At 46.7% G+C, this 26,758-nt stretch overlaps 2 protein-coding genes across 2 annotated transcripts in view; both read right to left on the bottom strand.

Annotated features, from left to right (window-relative positions):
• The window catches only part of LOC119400314 (keratin-associated protein 6-2-like), a 223,367-nt gene that overhangs the window by 170,275 nt on the left and 26,334 nt on the right, over nucleotides 1-26,758 (bottom strand). The window lies entirely within an intron of this gene.
• LOC119400319 (keratin-associated protein 19-2-like) lies at nucleotides 25,592-26,722 on the bottom strand. The gene is made up of 2 exons (XM_037667350.2): nucleotides 26,498-26,722; nucleotides 25,592-25,880 (listed from the first exon to the last, which is right to left on the bottom strand). Exons 1-2 carry the CDS (start codon nucleotides 26,610-26,612, stop codon nucleotides 25,669-25,671), a joined length of 327 nt encoding a protein of 108 aa, XP_037523278.1. The 5' UTR covers nucleotides 26,613-26,722; the 3' UTR covers nucleotides 25,592-25,668.

Here is a 26,758-nt window from a genome sequence, read left to right as displayed (position 1 = left end):
TGCGCACTTGCATGTTACTGATGTAGTATGTACGTATGCGGCTGCCTACGCGTGAAGTGGTGCAGTGGGCACGAGTTACTTTCACAGGCGTGAACTAGGAGAACAACTTAAAATACACGCGTTCAGACAACTTCCTCACATCATAAGTGTGCTAACACAAGCGACCGTTAGGGCAGCTGGTGATTTCACCAAAACAGATGATACCACGCAAACACACCATTGTCGCGTGGTCGACCATGGTCGACAATGGCACGGCAATGGTGTGGTCACTGTGTTGGCCAAACCTCTACAGCCCCTCCTGCCGGTTTACTTCAGCCTGTCTTCTGTCGGACCATGCCTTTCGAGTTCGTTCGAACTCACTTATATGGTCTCTTCCCGCTGACGCCCTCCGGTCACCGCCGTACTTCTCGGAAATTCCTTGCCGAAACACGGAGGCTGCCCAAGAAGAGCGAAAACGTCGCTTTCCATCTGGAGACCAAGACTACCACAAACCCTGTTTCGAAACTATGGACTTTGCGGGCAATTTCTTCACCTGATCATTGGTCAATGCACCGTTCTACAAGAAACTTCCGATGAGAGCTATCTCATCACATCGCATCATGTCGTCACTGCACACCGTCGTCGTAGCACATAAATTGTTCAGGCTCCCTGAATAAACCACTTTAATTGCCGTTCAGTCGAATTCCTTGATGCAGACTGGTTGGCCGCTTCGAAGCAGGGAACAAATTAGTGTAAGCGATATTAACGCACTTCGCCGTTCTCACACATCATCATGGGCGAGCGCAGGGTTCTGCATTAAGGGGGGCTACGTTTCACCGTAGCGTCCCCCTACCCATTCGTCTAGTCCGAACTAAAACAAGCTCCGCAATGTACAAAAAATGAAAATTAAACAATGACGTGCTTCTTGCAGAGGCCTGCCATTGGTCTCCTGCCTTCCGGCGTAAATGTGGGAAGTAAACAGATCTTTGATAGCAACATCAGCGGTCCTTCGTCGCCATTATTGTCAAAAAACACGCGCAGCCATAACCCTGCCCATTAAAAAATTCTGCCAGCTTTGCTCTAGTGGTGCCACGCCTTAAGGATGAGCGGAGCTGTGTGGCCTTCCTTGTTGATCTTTGTTTTTCACTTTCTTTCTTCATCTATTTCATTCTTATTTATTCCGTTTCTTGTATCTCTGTTCTGCGTCTGTCTTTATTTCTTTATTTATTTCGCATTCTATTTCTTTCTCTTTCTGTATCTCTCTCTCTATCTTTCTATTTTTTCTTTCTTTCTATCTCTTTCTCTCTGTGTTGTTCTCGCTCGCTCTCTTTGTTCCTCTCTCTTTTTCTCTTTATCTATGTTTTTCTTTCATTTTTATCTTTCTATGTGTCTATTCCCTTTATTTCTCGCCATTTTTCTCTTTCTCTTTCTTTCAATCGATTTCTTTCTCTCTCTTTGTTTCTCTCTCTTTTTCGCGTGTTCGCTTTTGTTTGACACTCGCATCTGCTGTACACGGTAGTGCGGTAGTGCTGTGGAGCATACCCACCTGATGACTTTTGCGCGACGGAGCACATGCTACCGATAGCTTAAACAACTTCACTGTAAAGAGAACGAAAAGAGCTCGTGCCAGTTTAGGATAATGATTGTTTTTTTACTACAGAGCACAACTTACCGACAACTTAAACAGATTCGCTCTTAAAAATTCAATCAGCTCCGCTTCGCAGACACCGATGAAGCGAAGAAGCTTCCTTCGTCAGGCTAACGCATTTCTATGTTTTGCAAATGTTTCAGACATGTTGTATCACTGCTCTTTATTAAACACTCTTTGTTAAGCTTTGAAGTGGTTGTGTAGTTTCGATGCATACCACTCTTACACACGCTCTTGCACTATACCACTCTTGCAGTATACCACTCTAATACACGGGCTTTCAAAGAAGCCTTCGTTTAAGATCCTCCGATAAGTTGTATCACGGCTCTTTAATTAACACTCTCTGTTAGGCTTTGAGGTGGTAGCATATCAACCACCTTTTATAACCACAAAACATCTCGTGACAGTGGTGTGACTCTGGTAACATGCACGCCATTTGTTCGGCTAACTGTTGCCTTCTTCCTTTTAAGTGGAAGTTGTGTGTAGTGAGATTTACCCAACTTCTATGGCACATACGCGTTTATGATGATGATAGTTTTCTTATAGGCCGCACAGATTCACGTGGCACACAGCCGTTCGTTGGTTGAACTGTTGCTTTCATTTTTAGTGGTGAGTAGTGCGATTCACCCTATGTCTGTGGCGCATACCTGTTTATGATGCCCACAAGCGTTACCGCAGATCCTGGATATGCAAGGCTCCACCAAGAACAGCTTCGCCTTTAAAATGACGTGCAAGGTCCGACGGAGTAAACGTATGCTGCTGAATTGGCGCCCCCCCTGTATATGATTAGGGGGAGCGGCCACCCCTCTCCTTGCCCACCCCGTGCGCACGCCTATGGCCGTCATCACCCGGTTGTTCGTGTTTGAGCCTAATCAGTACATGCAGAATAAACGGGTCTGCTGGCGTTGTCTGGTGCTGTCATCATCCGTTATTTAATACGTTAAGACTAAAAGATGCAAAAATATATCGAGTCGCTTTCATGAGAGGACGGCATGAAAAGATGATGACGAATGAAAGACCTGCAGGACATGCACTATAAGCAAAAAATAATATTCATGTTGCAAACAAGTCAGCCAATAATTCAGCAAGAAAATGTTAGGAGTGAACAAAGTTATTGCAAGCTTTTATTAAAATAAATGACATTTGTTTATGAGCAGGCCTGCATACTTGGGCCATTGTAGCACACATTGTCTTTCATTATTCCTGAGTCCGGACAAAGACCCAGAAAAGCGTTTGCAATTATTGGGGTCGCGGCAAATTGAGCATTAACAATTTCAGCTCCGGCGAGTTTCTTTAACTTGTCTAGCACAGTTCAGATCTTTACATAGCTCGCAAAAAACAGGTTAACACGAACACTGTAACTATTGTTAACTAATGCTTTTCACAAAGTAATTAATCTGAGTGAATTGCAAAATTCCATTATCGTATAAGCGCATGCATTTCTTATTCCTAAAAAAGGCATAAGTAAAATATTAGCAGTCTCAAGATTTCCAGGGCAGCAAATGCAATTACAAGCTCATATTACATTTGGTCATTTCTGTATAGGATTGTGCACCAAGGCGATTAATTATACGTGCCTCTTTAGTCATGACAGGTGCCCGAATAATCTGCGTTATCTTTATGCATATAGTATGCTTTTGCTATAGTATTTATCTTTCTCTTTATTCTCCGCCGACGTTTGAATAATCTGCACTAGACAATTTGTAATACGGTCATCCTTTGTAGAGTTATGCGCTTTTCGATACCTCTCACACAATACCTCAAAAATGTGGCCTTAGACATACTCTAAATTAAAGAACAAATTCTCTCTTTAGCTCCCGAACTATTCTTGGCACACTGACTCGATTGCTTTGCCAATGCTCCTGTTCATTTACTTGACTTGGCCGAAATTCCTGTTTCGTGTTCATCACAGAGCTCAAAAGAAGCACGTGCAGCCCCGTGTGTCAACACCAAGTGCCAAAGGGTGAAACCTGCGTGTGCTGTTTTACTTCTTCCTACACATCTTCTTTCACACAACACTTGCTATTAACGAAGGGGTGAAAAGATTAACTATTGTGCCTAACCTCAACACCAATACAGCTTTCCATATATATTACATTTGCTCTTGAAATATGCAAAAAAAAAACATAATAATAATAATAATAATAATTGCTGGTATTTTAGGTCCCAAATCCACGGTATGATTATGAGAGACACGGTAGTGGAGGGCTCCTAAAATTTCGACCACCTTCGATTCTTTAGCTTCCACCTAGGTCCAAGTACACAAGCCTGTAGCTTTTTTCCTTCACTAAAATGCGCAAAACAAGTAAAATAAATCAATGGCTCCCCCTTTTCCTTAGTCACACCTAATGAAATCAAGACATAACATAGCCCAAAAAATTCACCGACGATTACGATGCTGCTTAATGCGAATTCTTGGCGCAGCTTCGTGTTGGGGCAAGGCCAACTGTGTTTGAAGTTTCGGCTATCCGCAGCTGTAGCAATGTAACATTCCTTACATATGGTCACAGAAACTGCCATCGCTCGAGTGCTACGCACACCGCTCTGTGCATTGCAGGCATCGTCAACCAAGCGAAACGCCGAGAGTCCCGTTACGACAAACGAAGCCAGCCGCAGTGCACGTGCCAGCCCTACATGCGCACGAGCTCCAACCGAGGAGCCAGCGCTTGTGACGGAGGAAGAAAGCGAGGTTAGAAGTCAATCTCTCGTCTTATTGAAAGACTCCGCTTTCGCTCTCTTTCGTCCTCGTTAGCTCTATCGGTTACGCCGACGCCAATGGCGACGCCGCTCAATTCAGGAAAAGGCGCCTAAGCGCTGCGCTCTAAAAAAGCACGAAGGTCTTACGTTCATTCCGCCCCGGCGGCGTGTCATTTTAAAAGGGTCATGCAGCACTTTTCCAAGTATGACCTCAGTATTGGAGTTTACTACCTCCCGAATCGGTTGCCGCAAAGATTTCACGATTCCGTCACGAACGAGCGGAGTTACGGGGGTTTGGCGCACGCTCTCAGCGCTTTCTCTCTTTTCTCGTGCCGACGACCGCACTGGAAGCTACACAGGAAGGGATGGCACGGGGGAAAGAAGTTACGACGCGATCGCTCTCCCGCTGTGATTCGCGGGCGCGAGTGTGGCTACCGTGTAAAATTAGCAGACTGAGGAGTGCGGCGCTGGCAAGTGGCGGCACCCCGTGGCAAGAAGCGCATCGGATCCGAACGCCGCTCTCAATTTATGTCGGCTGTCGGCCAATGAGGATGCTATGTCTTTTGCGACGCGGAGAAACAGACACGCGACGTCGACTGACAGGCGCCCCGTCCACCGACGAGAGTGAGAACCGGCCCCTGTTTGAAAGACGGCGCCTGAAAAAACAGCAACTTCGCGCTCCGCTTGTAGCCTTTGCGCGGCGCGCACGACTGTATAATTTGGCTAGCAGTTCATAGCCATGTCAGCTTTCCGCGGGATGCTTTTTCACCAAGCCCAAGGGGTGCTTCATGACCCCTTTAAACCACTTTATTTCAGTTTATCCATCGTGTATTTACTCTACTTCACTTCAAGGCGCCTATAACTCCCCTCATGCTTTGCTTCGCTTCATTATCCATAGGCTTCATTAAGTTGTCTCTAACTATATCATAAATATTGAAGCCTCTGTCATGAATAATAGGGTTCAATTAAAAAAATTGGAGGACTCTTGAGCTTCGCCTTTAAGCGCAGATCGCGATAGCGTAATCTGGCACTGTTCGTATCGCCCTCTCAGTCACTGGCCTGGCTTCGCTTCTCGCTGGACATCTCAACCGTGCCGCCAGGAAATCGACGTCTGTGTGCGTACATTGGCCGTTTCAAATTCTCCCAGAATGTCTATAGCAAGGGCTGTTGCGAAGTGCCGACTACGTCATAATTCTTTCTTTTTTTTAATTGGCGAAGTAGCCACTACGCGTCCATAAGGCAACGCGGACACCTGCGTAGCTGCGCACTTTGTTGAACATGTTGCCGCTGATGATTATGATGATTATTATGATTTCTGCCTGAGCGATTTGTAACGGGTCGGCCTTTAAACCACCCACTCGTTGCGCATTTGACATATTTTGACGCATGGTGCGATTCTACGCTCCTGCCAGGCATTATTGCATGCGTTAACCACGCTGCTCGCACTGCATCACATTAGTACAGGGTATTGCTTTCAGAAACGAGTTCAAGCACTTGCATGGCTCTAAGGAACAATTGCTTGCCACGCAGAAGGTTTGGGTTCAATTCCCACTCGCGGTGAAGATTTTTATTTATTTCCAACCATCTCGTATTTTCGCTCACGGACAACGACGATTTTTCACTCACAACCAACGACGCCGATACCGCCAGAACAAACACCAGAATTTCTGCGAAACTACTTATCTAGTGCTTTTAGTGCTATCGTGTTAATAGTATTGCTCTCGCTGTTGGTAAGTCTAACATCAGAAAGGTTGGAAACACAACTTTGAAGCGGCTCAATGAATATTGTGCTTCTTCTTTAGCGTATATCGTGTGGACACGTGACATCGTTCGCAATATTAGTTTTCTTTATTTGCGTAGTTAGATCGTAGTTCAGTGAGATCATACGCAACACGAAACTATTGAGTCTTCCTTAAAATATTTGCGTTGTGCTGTTCCTAAATATTATTTCGCCATTAATACCGGATAGCGGTTTGATTTGTACGCATTTAATGAATGAAACACGTCACAGCACTTGAAAGTTAATAATAATATCGGGGGTGTAACGTCCCAAAACCACGATATGATTATGAGAGACGCCGCAGTGGAGGGCACCGGAAATTTCGACCACCTAGGGTTATTTAACGTGCGCCTAAATCTAAGTACACGGGACTCAAACATTTTCGGCTCCATCGAAAATGCAGCCGACGCGGCTGGGATTCGAACCCGTGAACTTCGGGTCAGCATTCGAGCGCCATAACCACCTACACCACCGTGGCGGGCCAGCACTTGAAAGCTCCACTCACGTATGTCGGTTGCCCATTTTCTTGCTTCACTTATATTTCCTTCTAGCGGCAATTTAGCGCTTCAAATATACAATATTGTACATTGCGAGATCTTGATCATTCAAAGCAAGCCGTCCTGGAAAACGCGTTTTGAAGACTTTCCCATCATGTTAATTTCCCCTTTATTTTTACAGCCAAACTCTATAAGGCTAGGCGAAAGCAAAATTCTTTCGCCTAAGTACGCAGAATCTCCTCCACGTATAAGCCGCAGAAATTGGACGAGCTCCGCTACTTACCACTGGTTAATAAATAAATGAAAGTAACAGCCGGGCGCCAAACACCAACTAAGATTTTATATCTTGGTTTTGGGACGTAAAACTCTAACAATCACTTTGCTTCCGTGTCAATGTGCATGTTCGCGGTAACTGCGTTGATTGAGACTCTGTTATCACCTGTGGCACATACCCGCGTAACATGAACTCTGGCCTGCGGGTGTGCGCCACACGTGACTGAGGGAAAGGGTTTCATGACGTACGCGACAGGTATTTTGCGTTATTCATGTCATTACCAGTGAATCCTCTTCGTCGTACACTCATCCTATGCTATGCAAATTTTGGTATTTTAGGTATATTACAACCTATGGAGACGACCGGGAGAGCGCCCAGACGTAGGCGGCTAGATAGATAGATAAATAGATAGATACGTAGGTACGTAGATAGAAACGCTAAAAATGCCTGAGGTTCGCTAAGAAAGGCTTCGCATTTAAAACCCACCATCTACAGCTGCGATTCGAACCCGGGCCTTTTCAGTAGAAAACGGGCATTCTACCCCTGCACCACTTTGGCAGAGCCGCACGCGACTCTTAAATGACGGCACACTGCAGACTACCGATCGCAGCGCCGCAGGTGGATTGACACTGTATGGCTTCACTTTCTGTACATTGGTTCTGCGGCCGTTCCGGGCATTTCCCTGTTCTAGTTAGAGGTGCGCGCGCGCCGCCGCCGCCGCGCAATAATTGCGGCGCGCCGCCGTTAGTCTTTTCTTTTATGTCGAATGGGGAATCTGAAAATAATATACAGCACTTCGCGCAGAGGAGTCTTCTCGATGTGGTCCATGTAATGAACTGTCCATTTCCGCGACCGCTGAATAGCGGGAGCTCGCGAGAAGCGCGCCCCGCGTTCCGGTTCTTGTTCAGCGGCGACATCATGGCATCACGAAGCTTTCCAACACTCTCGACACAAAATATAGGGACAGAATGCGCTTCAATGCAACAAACGCAGCCCTCAGAGATCCGATTCTCGGCGCACATATATTTTGATCGGGTTAGCATCGATTTAGGTTGAATGCGGCCGCTCGTCTAAACGCAGCTGTAAAGGTCGGTACGCATTTCCTGCATCGTTCTCAAACAATACACATTCATATGCAAATTCAGACTTGAAAAGTTCCTGTTCTGTGCATTTCGTCCACTCTCTTGAGCTGGCGGGTTCTGTGCAGCGACGTGGTCAAGAGCGAGGTGACATTACGGCTCACCGCTGTTCGAATCACTGAATGCGCTCTGCCGAAATGGACTGTGGACATTTCCTTTGGATGAACGCACCGGGAATAGCTCCCCAGAAGTTGTAGTATCTTTTTTCTTCTCCAGAAACCATCACGAGTATTGCCTGACCTAACGCTGCCGCGTCTTCCAGCCTTAAAGGGCGACGACCCCAACTCGCTGGATAGCATATTCTTGGAGTCTTGGGCCTAGTAAACTGTGCATAAATAATAAAATAGAAAAAGTGATATATACATATATAATCTCGGCGCGTCAGTACACTTTTTCCTTTCATTCTTACTCGAGTAAATCGATAATAAATACAGAAGTAAAGAGAATGGCAAACTTAGACTAAAGCTGAGCTAGTTGGTAGGTGCTCATGTTAAGAAGACATGGCGTGGAAACACGGGACATAAGAGAAAAGTCGAGAGACGGAACAGCTATCTCTCACGTAGACCACTACTCGCACTTGATTGATAGTATGGCCTCTTACGTGGGAATGCGCAGATAAATATTTGTGTCTACCTTCGGTTCCGCCGCTGTGTGGTTTTTTCAGTTGTTCGCGGCGTTTTCTGGTGTCACTCTCCTGTGTCCGTGTTTGCACGCCCTGCTTTTATAAAGGTCCCCCAAACAGCCTCTGAAATACAACAAAACAAACAACGAGTGCGTTATTCTCTTGGCGTTTCTTGTCTTTTGGTGCACTTCGTGATGCCAGAACAGTGATTCACGGGACTTTGATATGAGGGCGCGGTCAAGAGCGCTGACACGCGCGCTATTTTGGCAGACATTCCCATGGACGGCTCGTATACTTCTCACGCTGTGAGCGCTGTGATCTCACTGCTTCACGCTCGGACCACTGATACGACAAACTGACCGAAAACCGCTTCTCTCCCGGGAGCGGCCGTATTGCTATATACCAGCATTTTGTAGTGTTAAGTGAGATCGGAGGAAAAAGAGTTAGCTGCTAGCCCTCGTTCGTGTAACATTAAGGCGTGTACTTATCGCATTTGCTGCTTCGCCCCCCCCCCCCGCGCCGCGCCGCGCCGCCGGTCCGATGAATCCCGCGCCGTTCACGCAGCGCCGCCGGTGACTTTGTGTCCGCCGCATATGTCTAGTTCTAGTACACTCTATTGCGTTGTTTAGGCCGCGAGCATGTTGGCCTTCGTTTCAACCATTTAACCACGAGCGCTCTGCGAGATGATGGCTTACGTGCACCAGTTGTGCTTTGTACGTCAGTCACGTGTGACTGGTGATACAGTAAGCAAAAACACTACTAAACACGCGCGAGCCGCCGTAAATAAGCAATGAGCCGCTACAACAGGGACATGTTTTGTGTGTGCAAGGCCGTTGCAACGACATGCATAGCTGATTCTTCCCTTGCCTGAGGCTGGCAATCATCGAGTGGGGCTGCATCTTTTCCTGCGATTGCCGAAAATAACAGGAAATGAGTCCTACAGGTCAGCAAATTCTGTCTTGAATGAATTATTCCTTGTGTGTATGTTTATGTCCTTCGTTTACCTGAATGCAAGCACATGCTTGCGCTACTCGTTAGAGATGTCGCCACAGTGGCAGAGCGGTTACGGTGCTCACCTGCTGACCGGAAAGCCGCTGGTTCGAACCTGTCCGCTGTGGTCGCATTTGATGGAGGGCGAAATGCTAATAGGGCCATGTCTACCTACATTTAGTTGCACGTCGAAGAACCCCAGACGGATGAAATTCTCAGAGCCCTCCACTAAGGCGCTCCTCAAAATCATATCGTGTCCTGGTGCGTAAGACGCCGTAAGACCTCAGACTCGTTAGAAATTAATAGTGCCAGAAAATGTGTCGCGAGTTTTATTCGTTCGCCTTGCTGGTTCATATTGAAGCTTAAATTCGCTTGATTTTTTATGCGAAATCACTGATCTAAGCAGCGTTTCCTCTCTAGAACTGATTATAGGCTGGGTGTAATAGACTGGTATCATCAGACATCAACAGTAATCAATATTTATTCTGCGGGGTCCATGTGCGAAGCGATGAAGGAATATATTTCAAGCTTTCTGGCTGCCACAGCCTTGATACCTCGAACGGGTTCGACGAAGCTGAAATTGAGCAAAAAATACTGCAGGCAGCAACATGTGCCACAGAGGAACTTGATTGCACAGTCACTCACTCTTTTACATGGTAGTCAGCGCCATATTCAAGCATTGGTTGAAACTCGATGATATATTCGTGGAGTCTGGAGTCACATGTCCGGTAATTCAGCTCCTCATGCCTCACTCTCAGTGCTAGGAGTTTAATTGACGGATCAGCCTTTAGTAAACAAAATAGTATCGAGTGCCGTAATAGTGCGCTTTAAACACCTAAATGAACACAACGGCCCTTAAGGCGAGTGGATTGCAAGTGTATACCCTCCACAATTATATAGTTGTAGTGATCCTCGCTTCATCATTTCTCACTTAGAGGTTAATTCTCAGTCATGGCGTTCAACGTTTTTTGTTCATCTCGGTCATTTCAAATAAGTGTAAAGTCATTTTCCTTCAATTCTGGATCATGCTGAAAAGCAAATCGTGATATTACATCTGAACACGCGGAAGGCTTTATTCCATCCGGCTCTCTCGTTTAGAAATAAAAAATTGCATTGCAATGAAAAGAGCTTCGAACTTCGTGCACAGAAGTAATACTAATACTGTAGGCTTCTTACTTCCCAAAAATCCGATATATTTATGACGGACGCCGTAGTGGAGGGCTATGGAAATTTTGAACATCTGGTGTTCTTTAACGTGCAATTAATCTAAGTACATCTCTAAGTACCTCAAGCATTCGCCTCCATGGAAATGCGGCCGCCACGGCGGGATTCGACCACGTGACCTTCGGGTTAGTAATCGGCACCTTAACCTCTAGACGGCCATGGCGGGTGTGCACAGAAGTAACATTGCCTCTTTCAAAATAATTTATGCTACACTATTGACTCCTGCCATTACTGCAAAACAGCATTTCTTTTTATTCACATGTTGCTGGTCTTGCATTACAATTGCAGTTAATTGACCTTTGCTTGAATTGAATGTATTTTCGACATGAGGATATACCTCAAAGTGCTCGATTTTACCGTTTATTAGAAAAAACTAATTCCTTCATTAGACACTTGTAACCATTGTTAGCTTTACGAGTGCACAGAATTAGTGATAAGAATGTAACGGAAACAAGTAAACCAGAAAAGCAAGGGCAAGTTTGTGACAAAGCTTGCCAAAAATAGTGTTTGATCCCTAGTGCAACTTCATTTTCGCAGCTTCGCGTTTCAAGTAAAAATATGTCTCTACATGATTTCATGATGACTGCCTGATGCCTGATGATGACTCATGATGCCTGGTTCGAAACTTATGCGGGAGCTTTTAAAACAGCAACATTTGCTTTAAGGGATAAAAATAATCAACTGAAAAGGCAGAAGGTTGTGCGAAGCATTTATTCGCTGCACGGAACCTAGGTGCAGGACTCGAGTGCGCGCATTTTTTCTGCGACTGAGTAAACCTTTCAACTGTTTGTCGCAAATGCACGTAGTATAATTCTGTGCAGCACGACGCTGAAGCGCCGATAGTGATAAAAAGTGATCATCTGCCTTTTGATCATCAATGGTACAGATAATATTCATGCCTTTTATAATCCCAGGGGCCCAAGGTGGCAGGTATTGTACGATGTAGGCAGCGAAGAGGAGAGTTTTGATGCATTGCCTTGTATAAAAATTGGAGGTGACCCTAATCCTTGACATAGGTGTCTGGTAGTGGCATTCACACATCGGCGTTCTTGTGCCCTATCCAATTCCTAAGGTTAACAATGTGCTTCGTCGCACTGTCGAAGATGACTGCAGAAACCACGTAAAAAGTAGCGCGTAGTTCACATCTGCTACGCCAGGTGCCGCAACGATTCCAGCCGCTCACAAGAAAATGGTCTCTATTTCAAGGAACGCATTCATTTATTTTCATTATTATTCTGACAGTTCGTTGGACCTTATTTAAGTGAAGTTATGTTCCGGTATCATATATATCCAATATAGCAGTTAACTAGAACCAGTACCATAGTTTCGTGCCAGCTTTATATTTTACAAGCCTTTTTATGAATGTAGAAAAATCGCTAGTGCTGCACAGGAAGTGATATAAGAGACACAAGATTGCCGCTCCGGCCTCGTGCCACAAAAAAACGCGACCGCCGGGCTGCCGTTCCCATTCGCGATAAGTGCCGCATGCGACTTAAGCTGACTGCGTTTCTTTCGCTGTTTCGCAATTTCTTTCGTCCTTCAGCTGCTTCAGCTTCGACTCACCTGATAAAGAGGTGAACTGCTATAACGTGTTGACTGTATCACACTTAATCGAAAGAAAAGGTGACATGTGTGCACGTGCTACCAAATATCAAAGGCGTCGTATCAAAACATGTTTCTTTTTTTCGGTCAACACGCTGTTTATCGCACCAGCCGCCACGTGCGTGGACGCATCGGCAGAATAGTTCTTGCTGTTGCTGAAGTGACGGCCTCCGACACCACCTTTAACGCCCTGCGGAGTTGTCACCTGCAGTGCGGAAGGTGTCATTGCTGTGGCTACCTGTGGAGCTACCAGCCTTGCTCTCACCATTCTGGCTGCCTCCAAAGCCGTGTCCAAGACCACCTTCATGACCACTGTACATTCCGTCCGGGGACCTACCACCAGCGCTTGGGAGATCTCGCACCTGTAAGACTACTTCCAAGGCCACCGGTGGCGATCCCGCTGTAGAAGTGCCGACACCAAAAGTACTTTCATTGTTGCTGCCGGAGCTCCTTCCTCGGTGTACAGAATATTGAGTACTAGTTAATGCATTCAAGAATAACACTCAATAATTTCTTGAGCTAAGTTGCTGTAATTAAGGAAAACATACCGCAAAGCAAGAAATAGCTCCGATAATCACTGTGTTCTCGAAAAGAACAAACGACGTATGCTCTTTTTCTAATGTCCTACACAGGATATGAAAGAATTATTTGCGGAATCAAGCTTTCATTGCGGTTCATTACAAAAGAGAATACCGTAGCAATATGCTGCCATTGTGTATAAAAGAGGCTCTTGTAAATATTTGTTCAAGATCAGAGGAACTTCCGGCAAGCTGTGTTACGGGAGATACGAAACGTATCACTCCCTTCTAGCATATAAAATATCGAAAGTGCTTCAGGTTCATTGATCATTCAAATATAATTCATTCGTAGTCAAAAATATAGGTGACTTTATATGGCGCAAATCAAGGCTTCATTTTTCAACGAGGTTCAGTTGATGGTCTTCATAAACCTATTATGTTACGTAATCAAATATCAACATAATGTCGTGAAAAGGAATACTGCGCTTGGAGACCTTACTTCAGTTTAGGGTGTTTGCCAACTGAAGAACAACAAGTTATTTCGCACTAAGCTGTCCCCTTCACTTATCTTATCAAGCAGCTAATAAGAACGATAGTTCTACAGATGAAGAATGTATCAGCAAACCAACGGTGAAGATATATATTCAGATGAAGGTCCACTGTGCAAGCCAGTTCCGGCGATCAGCAACATGCTGATGCCTTTAGTTTTCTGTTCTAAGCCTGCGCGGATAGAATCCCATATTTATACAAATGATAACGCTTTAGCCCTCTTTAAATCATGACGTACAAGAGAACTTCTGAAATAAATTCCTACTGTCTAGTACTTACGAAACAGTGTCAGCGAGGCTGAATGCTGTTGCGTCTGCTGTTCTTGCTGCTGGCTCTGTAGCTGACTCAGGTGCTGCTGCTGCCTCTGTTGCTGGGTTGTGGGTGCTGGTGGCAGTTCCGGTTCCTGTCCGTGCTGCATCGGTGCTCGTAGTGGCAAAACCAGCTGGTCTTGCTGGTCCTGCGTCAGTGCTGGCAACGCCGGTGTTGGCGGTAGTGCTGGTACCACCAGCTGCTGGCGTTGCATCGGTGGTAGCGTTGCCTGGTGGTAGGTAGATTATGCTCTAATGCTTGTTGCTGCTCGTCGGTGGCAGCGGCAACACCAGCTGTGTGTGTTGTTGAGACCTGCTGTGTCGATGGTTTTGGTGCTGAGGTTGTCGCTCCTCCTGTTGCTGCTGTGTGGGCGGCGGTCGCATCACTAGCTGTGTGGGCTCCTGCGTCGCTGGTAGCAGTGGCACTACCAGCCGCTGTTGCTGCTGTGGCGGCAGGACATGCTGTGGGGGGCATGTGGTGCGGCGGATCGATGCTGCGTAGGCGGCGCTGCATCCTGCTCCAATTTCTGTTGCTCCTGCGTTGACGGTAGCTGGGGAACCACCAGTGCTGATGCTGCTCTGTCGGTGGATTGTCGTCGGCTGCGGTCGATGCTGTGTCGCTGGCGGTAGAGGCAGCGCCAGTTTCTGTTGCTGCTGCGTCGCCGGAAGTGGGGCACCACTAGCCGCTGTTGTGTTGTACCATTAGGACTTCCTGTGACGGCGGCTTCAGGTTTCGCGGCTGTTGCTGCGGCGTTGCCGGCGGTACAGGCAAAACCAACTGCTGTTGCTGCTGCGTCGTCGTCGGCAGTCGCGCCACCAGCTGCTGCCGCTGCTGAGTCGCCGGTAGCAGTGGCACCACCGGCCGTTGTTGCTCCTGTGTCGTTACGACTTGCTCTCTGATGGCTTGTCGTGTGGCGGATTTTGCTGCTGCATCACCGGTTGTCGAGGCATCAGCAACTTCTTGATGCTGCGTCGCCGGAAGCAGCGGCACCACTTGCCGATGTCGCTGCTGTGTCGAAAGGACTTGCTGTGTCGGTAGTAGTAGCTTATCGTGTGGCGGATGTTGTTGCTGCATCACCGGCGGGCGAGGCAACGCCAACTTCTGTAGCTGCTGCCTCGTCGAAAGCATGGGCACCACTAGCCGCCGCTGCTGCTGTGTCGTAAGCACTTGCTGTGTCGGTGGCTTATTGTGAGGCAGATGTTGCGGCTGCATCACCGGTGGCCGATGCAGTACCAACTTCTTTTGCTGCTGCGTCGTCGAAAGCAGGGACACCGTTAGCCGCTGGTGCTGCTGTGTCCTTGTAACTGCTGGGATAGTGGCTCGCGGTGTGCCTGTTGTCGATGCTGCGTCACCGGCACTCGAGGCAGTACCAACTTCTGTTGCTGCTGCATCGGTGAAAGCAGAGACACCACTAGACGCTGTTGCTGCGGTAGCGTAAAGTCTTCTCGTGTCGCTGGCGTGCGGTTCGGTAACTGCTGCTGCTGCGACGTCGGCGGCAGTTGCACCGCCAGCTGCTGTCGCTGTTTCAGCGGCTGTCGATGCTGCTTCACAGGCGGCAGTGGCACCACCAGTCGGTGTTGTGGTCGTGGCGCTGAGACCTGCTTTGTAGGTCGCACCGCCATGACAACAACAGCCTTGTCGGTTGGCGGCTGTCGTTGCTTTGCCGCCGGTGGTTGCAGCAGCACCACCACCAGGTGCCGTTGTGGTGGTGCCGCGCTTGTTGCTGCTGCGTCGATGGCTGTTGTGGCAGCACCGACAGCTGTTGCTGCTGCGTCATCGTTGGAGATCGGACCTGCTGTGTCAGTGGCTTGTGGGGCAGGCTGTCGCTGCCGCATGTCCGGCAATTGTGCCAGTACTGACTTCTGTTGCTGCTCCGACGTCGGCGGCCGTGGCACCACTAGGTGCTGATGCACGGTAGGACTTGCTTTGTCATTAGCTTGTGGGGGCTGCATATATGTTTCTGCTGCGTTGTCGGTCGTAACAGTGGCTGTTGCTGTTGTGTGGTTAGCTTGTGTAGGTCCGGTGGTTGCTGCGCATCAGCAGCGGCGGTGGAACCACCCCTTGCTGTTGCTGGTGTAGTGGCCGCTTTTGCTTGGGCGGCTTTTCATGATGCCGTGGCATTGACGGTGGCACTATCTGCTGCTGGCGGTGCGCCAGTGGTTCGTGCTGCTGCACCAGTGGTGGTGACGGTCTCATCAACTGCTTTTTGCTGCTGCGTGATCGGTGGCGGCAACACCACCTTTTGTTGCTCCTGGATCGGTGGCTGTTTGCTGCTGCGGTTGTTGCTGCGAAGTCGTCGGCAGTAGCACTAGCTGCTCCTTCTGTTTCGGTGGCTTGTGTAGTTCCGATGCTGCTGCTGTACCAGCAGTGGTGGCGGAACCACTAGCTGCTGTTGCTGCTGTAGTGGCGGCTTTGCTGCGGTGGTAATGGCGGTGGCGCTATCTGCTGCAGGTGGTGGGTGGGTGGTTCGTTCTGCTGTATCGTTGGTGGTGACAGCTGCATCAACGTCTCCTCTTCTGCGTGATCGGTGGCGGCAGCGCCACCAGATGATTGCTCCTGTGTATGGCGCGATGTCACATGGGGCCACTGATGTGGCGAGATAGCCAGATAATAAAAAAGTTGTCCATGTTTCCGAACTATGCTGAGCTTGCAGCGATTGTGAATGCAGAGAAGCTTTTATTTACGTGGAGCAACTGCTCCTAGTCACCTGCAACTGAAAAAGTCTTTTTTTTTGTTTTCGTAGAAGAAGGCTATTGTAGGTACGGACGTCTGATAGAAGCTCTTGAACATTCGAAACCGAAAACTATTGTATAAACACGAGTAAGACAGATTGTTTTCGTTCAGTGAACAAACTCTCTGTCTGCTTGCAGAGAGTCCTTTGCCACGTAAATAGCCGTAAAGAGTCAGGGAAGGCTATTGTGTACATCGTACGTCATGTACAGATGTCCTTAACCTCGCCACCGGTACTAACGTTAATATAGAAATAAGCTTGACCATTTTGTCTGAACAAACATAGCTTGTTTTAGGGTTAGCACAACCTATTGAACAAACAAGGAAAGCGCCACTGTTAGGCCAGGTATAGGAGGCAATAGCCGAGAGGACACCAAAAGATATCTTCAGAAGATATTGTTGTCCCGTCATTTTTAGTAGGTTATGCAGATGAATCTTCATGATTTTTTTGTAATAGCACTCTTGCCCAAAAATTTTGCATGAAGGGAGTGGGTGCGCGAAGCGAATAGGCGGGAGAGAAGTGAGGCAAATTTATGGTTCATAAGATGGAAAAATTATCCAGATATACAAGGGTATGACATATAACTTACACTTGTGATATACTCAATGTTGTTTGTTATGAAGTGTCTTGCAGTAATTTTCGAGCTGTGGCGACGTGAGTTACAATAACCATGGAGCAACAAGGAACTGTCAGTCTGTTTTGAAGCACCCAGTATACCAAGAGCATAAGTTGGAGGTGCGGCCTTCGGAGAGGGCCTTCGTCGCCTCTTTACGGTGCTTACGTGCTACAGTACTCAGCATAGACAGTCGTGGTTGAACAAGCACACACATCACGAAATAGTGCAAACGCACTCGACAAGGGATGCAGGTTAAGGTTAGTGCTGAACCTACTGACAAATTCGTTTAGTTTTGCAGGTGCAAACCAAGCTAGATGTAGAAAACTTTCGGGGACAGCTGCAATTGCCTGCAATTGCCTGCGAAGAAAAAGGAGATGGCTTTCGCCTTGGGTCGCACAAAGCAATATAGGCCGTGTGACTTTGCTTCACAGAAATCGACAACGCTGGATCTACTTTCAAGACATCTGGGCCAGCTCAGGGAGGTACTGTCACTGTATGATAGCATGTGAACATTATGGACTGTCCCACTAATACAGTTTCGTTCTGCAAGATCTCTAGATGCGACAACAGAACTGAACATAAGACTACTCTTAGCAAGGACGTTATTTCGGCCTAGTTGGTTATTCATGACCCTTCAAACAGTGCACGAACGACACCAGAACACATCAGATGCGACCTATGTATGGACTCGTCCTTTGTGTTTTTCCATAATTTACGCTCTGGGTCAGACCTATCACTATCCTAGTTAAAGGGAATGGTTATTAACGCAGAGAATAGTCTTTCTGTGTCACGAGCTAACAACAAGTATTAGATTTTTAGTTCTTCAAATTTATAGAGAGTTGCAAGACACACATGCGCAAACAAATGCTCCTGTCCATTATCTAAGTTTTGAGCGTGTAGGGGAAATATTACCAACATAATCACATTTTGGGAAATATTGCTTTCTTTACAAACATTCAGGCACTTACCACGAATATGGGAATCGAGTTCATGCGAAGCACTTGGTGAGCAGCTTTTTTTTTTTGTCGTTGTGAGCCAGGGTTGCGAGCGTGATCGACGTCTTTGTAGTTGCATTGCATATCCTTGTCTTACCAAGCACGTTGACTCTACTGGGGCTAAAGAGCAGCTGATGGTGCGACCTAACTTCGGCGCTTACGTTAGGGCTCAGACGTCAGTTTTATTTAAATGAAGTGCACGCTGCAGCGCGATGATTGCGTTTATTCATAAGTAATGGTCGTTGGCGTCTAGGCACTATCAACGCTGTACTATAGTTTGCTAATTCATAGGAGGGCCTACGTAATGTTCATTACACTGTTATCACAGCGAGCAGCCCACGCTGCAACGAAATCGGATGCTAGAGGCTGGCGTACTTGGCTCTAGATGCACGTTAAAGAACCTCAGGTCGTCGATATTTTTAAGCCTTCTCCTATAGCGTGCCTACTCATCATATCGGGGTTCCTGCGCGTAGAAACCCCAACAATTATTATTAGACAGATTTAGTTGGGCGTCCGCAAACAACGTACGGACGCAGCCTTGCCAGCCCATTTCCTATGACACGCTGCGTCCGTACGTTGTTGCGGACGTTCAACTAAATCTGTCCATTAAAACTGCAGTTGGCGTTGTCCTGACATGAGGCCTCTATAAGGTTTTTTTTTTCGCATTTGCAAGCACTGCGTGGGTTTGCGGTAGAATACTTCAATGCCACGCCGAATTCATGGGTTCTCTCTCGAACCCTAATTTTTTTCTTGCTTCATCGGGATTCCTCACTCACCGGCAAATCCGTCGATGCCGGCACCGATTTTCTGCGACACGCGATCCTTGACGGGGCCACATTAAGCTATGCAAAGGTCCAATTCTCAACTTGCATTGGTTGATGCTGTGAATCACGTGCGGTGCATGCCTGCATTACATGAGCCGTGCTGAGCGGGCATGTGTCACACCTAACTAATAGAAAGGATTTCATGACGTACGCAGTAGGCATGTAATTTTGTTCATGTAATATCCTGTTAATGGTGTTCGTCATACACTCATGTTCTCCTGGAATAATTTTGGTATATACATAATCATAGAGATCACCAGAAAAGCACCCGCACGTAAACGGAGATAGATAGATAGATAGATAGATAGATAGATAGATAGATAGATAGATAGATAGATAGATGATAGATAGATAGATAGATAGATAGATAGATAGATAGATAGATAGATAGATAGATAGATAGATAGATAGATAGATAGATAGATAGATAGATAGATAGATAGATAGATAGAGATAGATAGATAGATAGATAGATAGATAGATAGATAGATAGATAGAAATGCTTCGCATGTAAAAGTTAAGACTTTATGAGCGTACCTCCAAAACAATGGGCGCCATATGTCTTTCTTACGTTTCAATTATTGAAATCAGTTATCCTCCAACTTTTTATACTTCCAGGATGGCGTACATTTTTTTCCACGATTCTAACGTCACCCCAGATAACTCACACGCCGTTCCTTCTTATGTGGTAATACCGTGTGCGCAGCGTTAAAGAAAGGAAAGGCGTGTATGATAGGTGAGAATTATCGGTTATGAATGAGTTAAGCTCAAAACGATGTCATAATTTGTTAGAGTACACTGACACAGTTTGCACAATGCCTATTCTTTGGTGTCGGCTAGTGAGTTGCAAAACTGTGGTCAGTGCCCGAGCTCGAATATCTGTGCGTCACTTGTTGCCGGCATGCTGACGTAAGTATTCACCAATTTAAAGAATACAGTGAAAATCCCCATTCGTCGAAAACATGAAATTTTGCAGGTGCATACTCCAAACTGATGACAGAGCTACAGCGATCCAGTACGAAAGCAATTCGTGCTAGGCGGCAGCGTTTCACTTTACAAGGAAGTAACGGGTTCACATATGGCACAAAAAAAGAGAAACAGTTTTCCATGGTTGTTTCCCTTCTTTCGTTTCCAAATTTGTACGGCTTATTTGCTTAACGATTTGTCGAGCCACTCTACTTACGATAAAAACGTCAGCAAATTTTATTCCTGTTCTTTATCTATATGAAAAGCTTGCTGTCCACCGTTACGAATAAGGCAAACACAGCACGCTATGGCGCTACAAGAACTGATGTAAATTTTCTTCATAGAACAAACGCGTGAGTGGTACAAACTAAATACTGTGCGAAGTACTGAAATCACCTAGTCGTCTTTGCTTTCTCTATGCTGCCCAAATATAACATTCTCTCAGTTTTCAGCCTGCCCTGCTGCGGTTTGTTAGGGTGCCCAGTGGACAATACAATACGAATTGATGTGCGCCCAAGCCATTAATATCAATTTTGTTAAGCTTATGAATCTCTACATAACTGTATCGAGAAGAACAGCAAGAAACTCGTGCTTGCATACGTCATGTTCTACTAAGCACTATGAAAGACACTGCCTCAACGCTTCAAAGAAACGCTATTATTAAAGCACATCACCAGGGAGTTTTCGAATAGTGGCCCCAAAATTTTGGGGCCCCAAAGCCCTTTGGATGTGTCGCTTTGGGTCAAGTAGGAGCTAGGAGTTTTCGAATAAGGTCTGTGGCGCTTTGGGCACACCCCCAATTCTAGGTCACTCTAGTCTGGGCCAAGAACCATCGCTTCAGTGGGCGCCGTCGTGCTTGTTTGACTCAAAGCTTTTGAGGCAGGCTTTGAGGCTCTCGCTAAATGGTGAATAGCGTCCCCAACACAAAACGCAAACGCTGTTGGGGTCTCGCGCATGCGCAGTGGCCTCGACGCTATTTCTTTGGGGCCCCCGAAACGTTTGGGGCCTGTGTTTGAAAACTCCCTACTGCCTCTCTTGTAGATTCAAGAGTGCGTCGTAGCTTCGTGATGCGTCATACTTTACTGTGAGACGCGAATATCGAGGCTCAATATAGCATCTGCTGCATTGTTGCTTCCCCCAGCGTAAGTGCAGCGAGCATGGCACAGAAAAAGGAACACAATTGTTATCACATGCACTTTGTTGGGGTTTCCTAAAGAAGTCCTATTCAGTTTTCAGAAATCATAACACTGAACCCTAAACCTCCCTTTACAAACTCGAACAGCTGCGAGGGCGTCTGGTAGCGCCGCGTAACCGTCAGCTGCGGCCGCGTCTCGCCGACTCGGTCGCAGCGGTAGGCCGAGAAGTTGGCGGTGGTTTCTTGACCAGCGCTCGCTACAACTGCAGCGTCACGCCCACCAACTGGCTCACGCGGGCCAAGAAACCTCCGCCAAATTATCGGCCTACCGCTGCGACCAAGTCGGCGAGACGCGGCCGCAGCTGATTTCGTTCACTCAAACCACGCCTGAGACCAGCAAGATCGCGGCGCGCGAATAAGCTAGTCACTTGGCTTTTTAAAGACGATAGTCTTTCTTGGGGAACTTAAACGCAGAAATTTTGGTCTGTCTTTCTGTCTTTCTGTTTGTCGACACGTCACCCGATTCAGCCAACCGGCCAAAGTTGAACCACTTGCTTACCGCCCACCCATCTTGAACTGGTACGGCTGTTCATACTTGTGAACGTTGTCGATCAAAAAGTAAATATTACGCATATCTGAGGCGTAACATCATTAGGTAAGTATTAGGTGGTGTGTTCCTTTAATAGAAAATACATAGATACACAATTTTAAAGACCTTGATGGTATGCGTTTAACGTTGAGACAGTAACGCCTTTATTAAAATATTGCCACAGCTGAAGCGATCAGCGGTCCAAGCCGAGCAAGCGCGAGCGCCAACAACAACCGTCTTCGTCTTCTTCTTTCACAGGCGTTCTTGTCTGCGCCCTACCATGTTACAAATCACTCCCCCGCGGAAAAGGAGCCATCCTGGCGACCTAAGGAACAGGTACAACTGGTGGGTCATAATGCGGCTTCAGTCGATCGACGTGAACAGTGTCTCGGCCGCGACGACGGCGGTCCGTAGATGATTGAACAGGCTCAGTCATATAGTTAACTGGGGATGCTTGACGTAGGACGCGGTAGGGGCCTTCGTACTTAGGCAGTAGCTTTGTGGAAAGGCCAGGAGCGGAGGAGGGAACGCGAAGCCACACCAACGTTCCGGGCGAATACGACTGAGGAGGCAGGTCTTCGTCGTGACGGTCCTTCTGGCCCTACTCGCCCTACAATGTTACAACCCTAGTTTCTTAAGGTGCGCAGAAAATGCGACTGCGCTGAAACTTGTCTTCCTCCATGCCCTCTGCACAAGCTCATGTTGTGTTTCGGTTTCTGTTCAGTATTGCATTGTACGAATGACAGGGGGCGCCGCTCTGGCATTCCTGTTTTACCCAGGCGACGTGTAAGTAAGAGAGTTTGTGGAGAGTACTCGTTCAGTGCGGACGTTTCTTCTTCGGCGCATCGCGCCAACAGCGTGTTCGGGCTGGCCGGCGTCCCCACCGGTCGCGTTGGTCACCGCCGGTCTTCGCCTGCCGCTGCGCCGGGACTACCAGCCCGCAACACAGCACTCATGTTTCCCGACGTATTGCCAGATGGCGTCCATATCTCACGCAGCACCTCTTCTACCGTCTTTAGTCGACATTTGCAGCGAAGCACGCAGACACGCGGCCAATTTTTTTTTTGTATTTCGCGGTGTTTCTTTGCAGCTTGTAAAAAATGGTACGCGTCAGTCTTTCTTTATCGCAAATAATGCAATGGGGGTTTATGAAGACGCTCTCGAACTTTGCAAATCCCATTTATTGCCCAAAGCCCATATTTAGCAGTTTAGTAAATAATCCCAATTAAGTAACTAATAATTACAAAACAAAAATTGTCTGTAGTGCGCACAGTGGCTGTCAGCAATATCGAAGTGATTTCACTCGTCTGCCTCTAATATTGCATTTTTTTTTACCCTTGGCACAAGTTAGCTGAGACACCCGGCATATTCAAGCAATGGTTGACTATAGCTTGAGGGGCCAATAGTTATTAATATATTTTAGATGCAGATAGCCAGCACTGCAACCCCAATGGCGTCGCCCCGACACGACGCTTGCATAGGGTATTTTTCCTTAGAAGTTGAAAGCACTTGCGTGCCTCTGTGATAGAATAGTTGAGTGCGTCAGAGTTCCTCGGTTCGATTCCGGCTCGAGCTTGAAAGGAGCCGATAGGTGTACCCAGATCAAGCGAAAAGCTTCCCGTGAAATCTTTGTAATTTTACGTCTACCTACTGATGAGTGTTCAAGACACGCTTAACGTTCTTCGCAGAGGCGCTGGTGTGCTGAGGCATCGCGCACTCGAGGATATGGGTGCTGGACCTCGTTTAGCCGCGCATGTCTTATCTGTCCCCAACAGAAACGGCATGCCGGGTGCTTAGATCATGTGATGTGTTTGTATCGTTCAAGGTCCTTGGAGGATGGTGGTAGTCATAGTAGTAGCAGTAGTAGTAGTAGTTATAGTAGCTGTAGCAGCAGTAGCAGTAATAGTAGTAGTAGTGTTAGTAGTAGTAGTAGTGTTAGTAGTAGTAGTAGTAGTAGTAGTAGTAGTAGTAGTAGTAGTAGTAGTAGTAGTAGTAGTAGTAGTAGTAGCAGTAACGTGGTTGTTTACTTGAGCAATATATACGAAAATGGGGGAACGAATTGCGAGAAGGAAAGGAAGACACGTCACCACTAGTTAACTCAGAAGGCATCCTCTGCTTAACTCAGTCCGGGCGAATTGTGTGCCACATTTTCCTTCCCATACCCAACATTTTTCAGCCTCCATATGAACTTGCATATTGTCTTATGTTTTATCATTCCTGCTTGCTTTTCTTTTCCTGGTATCTCCGACCGGTTGGCTAAACTGTGTCTAGAAGTGTGTCGCCCTGGTTTTAGCATATCGTCATTTATGTATTTGATATGTCTGTGCCACTTTATTCGTCGATTGAGAGCTCAAGTGAGTGATAGCACTCATTCAGTTCAGCTGACGAATTGTGTTTTCGTTCAGGTCCCCTTTATACCTATCGTTGTGGAGCGGCTAAAATCGCTGCCAAATTTTACCATGTAGGATACCTTAGTTGATGCCAAAAAAGGCAACTCATGTTTTTTCTATCAAAGAAAAACGCTTCCCTATAATAGACATGAAGGTGTCTCTTTTCCTTGTTACATCGGGGCAAACGCGTTGCGTATGGGGCTTGTATCAAGGCAGCGCCGCACCATACGGATTTCTGTAGTGTACAGCAGTAGAGCCGTGGGCCCGTTGTCAGTTGGAGAACTAGCCACAATTTTTTGTGAACCCTAAATAAGGATTCGTCGATATCGGGATACATTGGCTGCAAGGGATCATTCCGCAACACGGGGCCTTCAACGCGAGCATACCACTCGCGAGGAGCGACTTTACATCAGAGTTTCAGAGGCAATGAAGCCAACTCCTTGTGAAAGCCGACTGCAACGAAAGGCGAAGCGCTAAAGCGACATCGATGCATATAACAGTCGCCGTTTTATTGGCCATATATATTACACGAAGAATACGCGTGCAAATTAAGTTCAACGAGGATATTATTGCATGCACCTCCAAAAAAGAACACAGAACAATTGATGACAGTGAGCACTAGTTTCACAGTGCTGGCGTTGTAAAGCCTGGCTTCTTGAGATAACACAGGCGGAAACACTGGGCTTGCAGACCCTGGAATGCTCAGAGTTTTTCAGTCATACCAGTTGCGAAACTGCGGTCCAAAACCCATCATCAGCAGATGACGCGACAATCAGCACACTGCCGCAATTCGGCCAATGGTGTGTCCGGATTTTGATACATGGAGCCTATGGGGAGTTTCGCAACTCGTATTATTGAAGATCTCTGAGGAATGCTGGCTCCCACAGTCATGTGAAGCGCAGAACCATCTCGTGTTGCTCAATCTTTCAAACTACCGCAGATTATTTTCAAGGTGGATGCGCGCCGCTTTTTACAACCTTTGCAACGCAGAGCAAGGTTCTGATGGGCACAGGCCGGGCTGACTAGAGTCCATTTTTTACCTGGCCTGCCCTTGCTACACCTTTTGTTATTGTTTTTACCCCTTCCACGTGAATGCAATAACTGACCTCGCATTTGATTGTTTCGCCTCCTCGCATGCATAGGTTTCTCTCATGTTACATTGTAATTATTTAAATGACTCAAGTTTTTCATCCACTTCTATACCCTGAAATATTTTTCAATTGTTTTCTCGGTTCCTGTTGTTGACGGCAAACCAAGATCTTCATTATATCTCACCATCAAGCTTCATACATCAGCTAAGTGGTGTACCAACCCACAAGCCTGAAAGTGTGAAACAAGCTTGTCACATGTCGTGTGAAACTCCATTCTATCATACATTCGATCCTCAGAAATAGCAATGGCCGATAACAGTTTACTTCCTGAAACGGTCATTCCAACCAGCAATGACTGTGGCAGTGTGAGAAAGGGTCAATGAGAAGACCTTCATGTTGGAACGGCACAACAAGAAAACAACAGCATCCGTCTCAGCGAGCAAGTTGGCGTTTGTCTTTATTATACAAGAGCTTTTCTTATCGACGCCATCACAGTACTAACATTACCAGTACTGCACCTGTTGCTGTTGGCCGTACCAGCCACCACCGAATCCATTGCCTTGGCCATAGTAGACGTTCGAAGGATAGTTGGAGCCGTAGCCAAAGCTATTGCTGCTGCCTCCGTTTCCATACACGCTCAGTCCTCCAAGGCCACCAGGGAAGGGATAATAACTGCCTGAACCACTTCCCCAGTAGCTGCCGTATGCGCCGCTGCCTGCAAGCGTAGAGGGGATAAGGTTGATTAACAAAGCTATTGGGCCGTAGGCAAACGCGTTCCTTGAGTTGGCCTTTTTTTTCCATTTCGAAGCATTTCTTAGTGAACCAAAGGCACTTTGACTGTTTCTATCTATCTATCTATCTATCTATCTATCTATCTATCTATCTATCTATCTATCTATCTATCTATCTATCTATCTATCTATCTATCTATCATCTATCTATCTATCTATCTATCTATCTATGTCTAGGTGTTCTCGCGGTCGTCTCGTTATTTTGGTATACAATACAGTCTTTATACCCTTGCTTTGTCTTTGCCATTCCTCTAAATTGCTCCCCCACCAAAAAGTAACTCGGCTGTCCCGAAACCGACGCTGTCATTTCCATCTTTTCTGTCTTCGATATTTTTAACATTTTAGGTGACCTTTCTCATCGTCTTCTCTTTTGGTGTGCATTTTTTGCGCCCTAAAGAAGTTTTAATAATTCACGGGACGCGCATGGGCAGCTATCCACAGCACATATAAAATATGTGTAAGTCGAAGCAGTAAGGCAGCCACTTACTGTTTCCACATTTGAACAAGTGAAATTTGACAAGACATGCACACCTATACTTACCGTAGTCATAAGGGCTGTAACTGTTGGAGCCACTTCTCCACAGTATGTTCTGCTGATAGGACGCGACGCAGGCCACTGATATCGCGAGCACGGAGACTAGCAGAAGACGGGTCATGGTTGGTGCTTCAAACTGTCCAATGAATGTACTGTCTTTGAAAGCTAGTACGCCCTTTATAGACAAAAAATATCTCAGCGCCGGTCACCTGTCATTTCGAAGGATGATGCCAAAGCTGCATTTGCAATCCATCGGGACTATTGTTC

The sequence above is a fragment of the Rhipicephalus sanguineus genome, chromosome 7 (genome assembly GCF_013339695.2).
Source record: "Rhipicephalus sanguineus isolate Rsan-2018 chromosome 7, BIME_Rsan_1.4, whole genome shotgun sequence".
Lineage (NCBI taxonomy): Eukaryota > Metazoa > Arthropoda > Arachnida > Ixodida > Ixodidae > Rhipicephalus > Rhipicephalus sanguineus.
The sequence above is the reverse complement of the archived record's forward strand: the minus strand, read 5'-3'. Positions and strand labels throughout refer to the sequence as shown.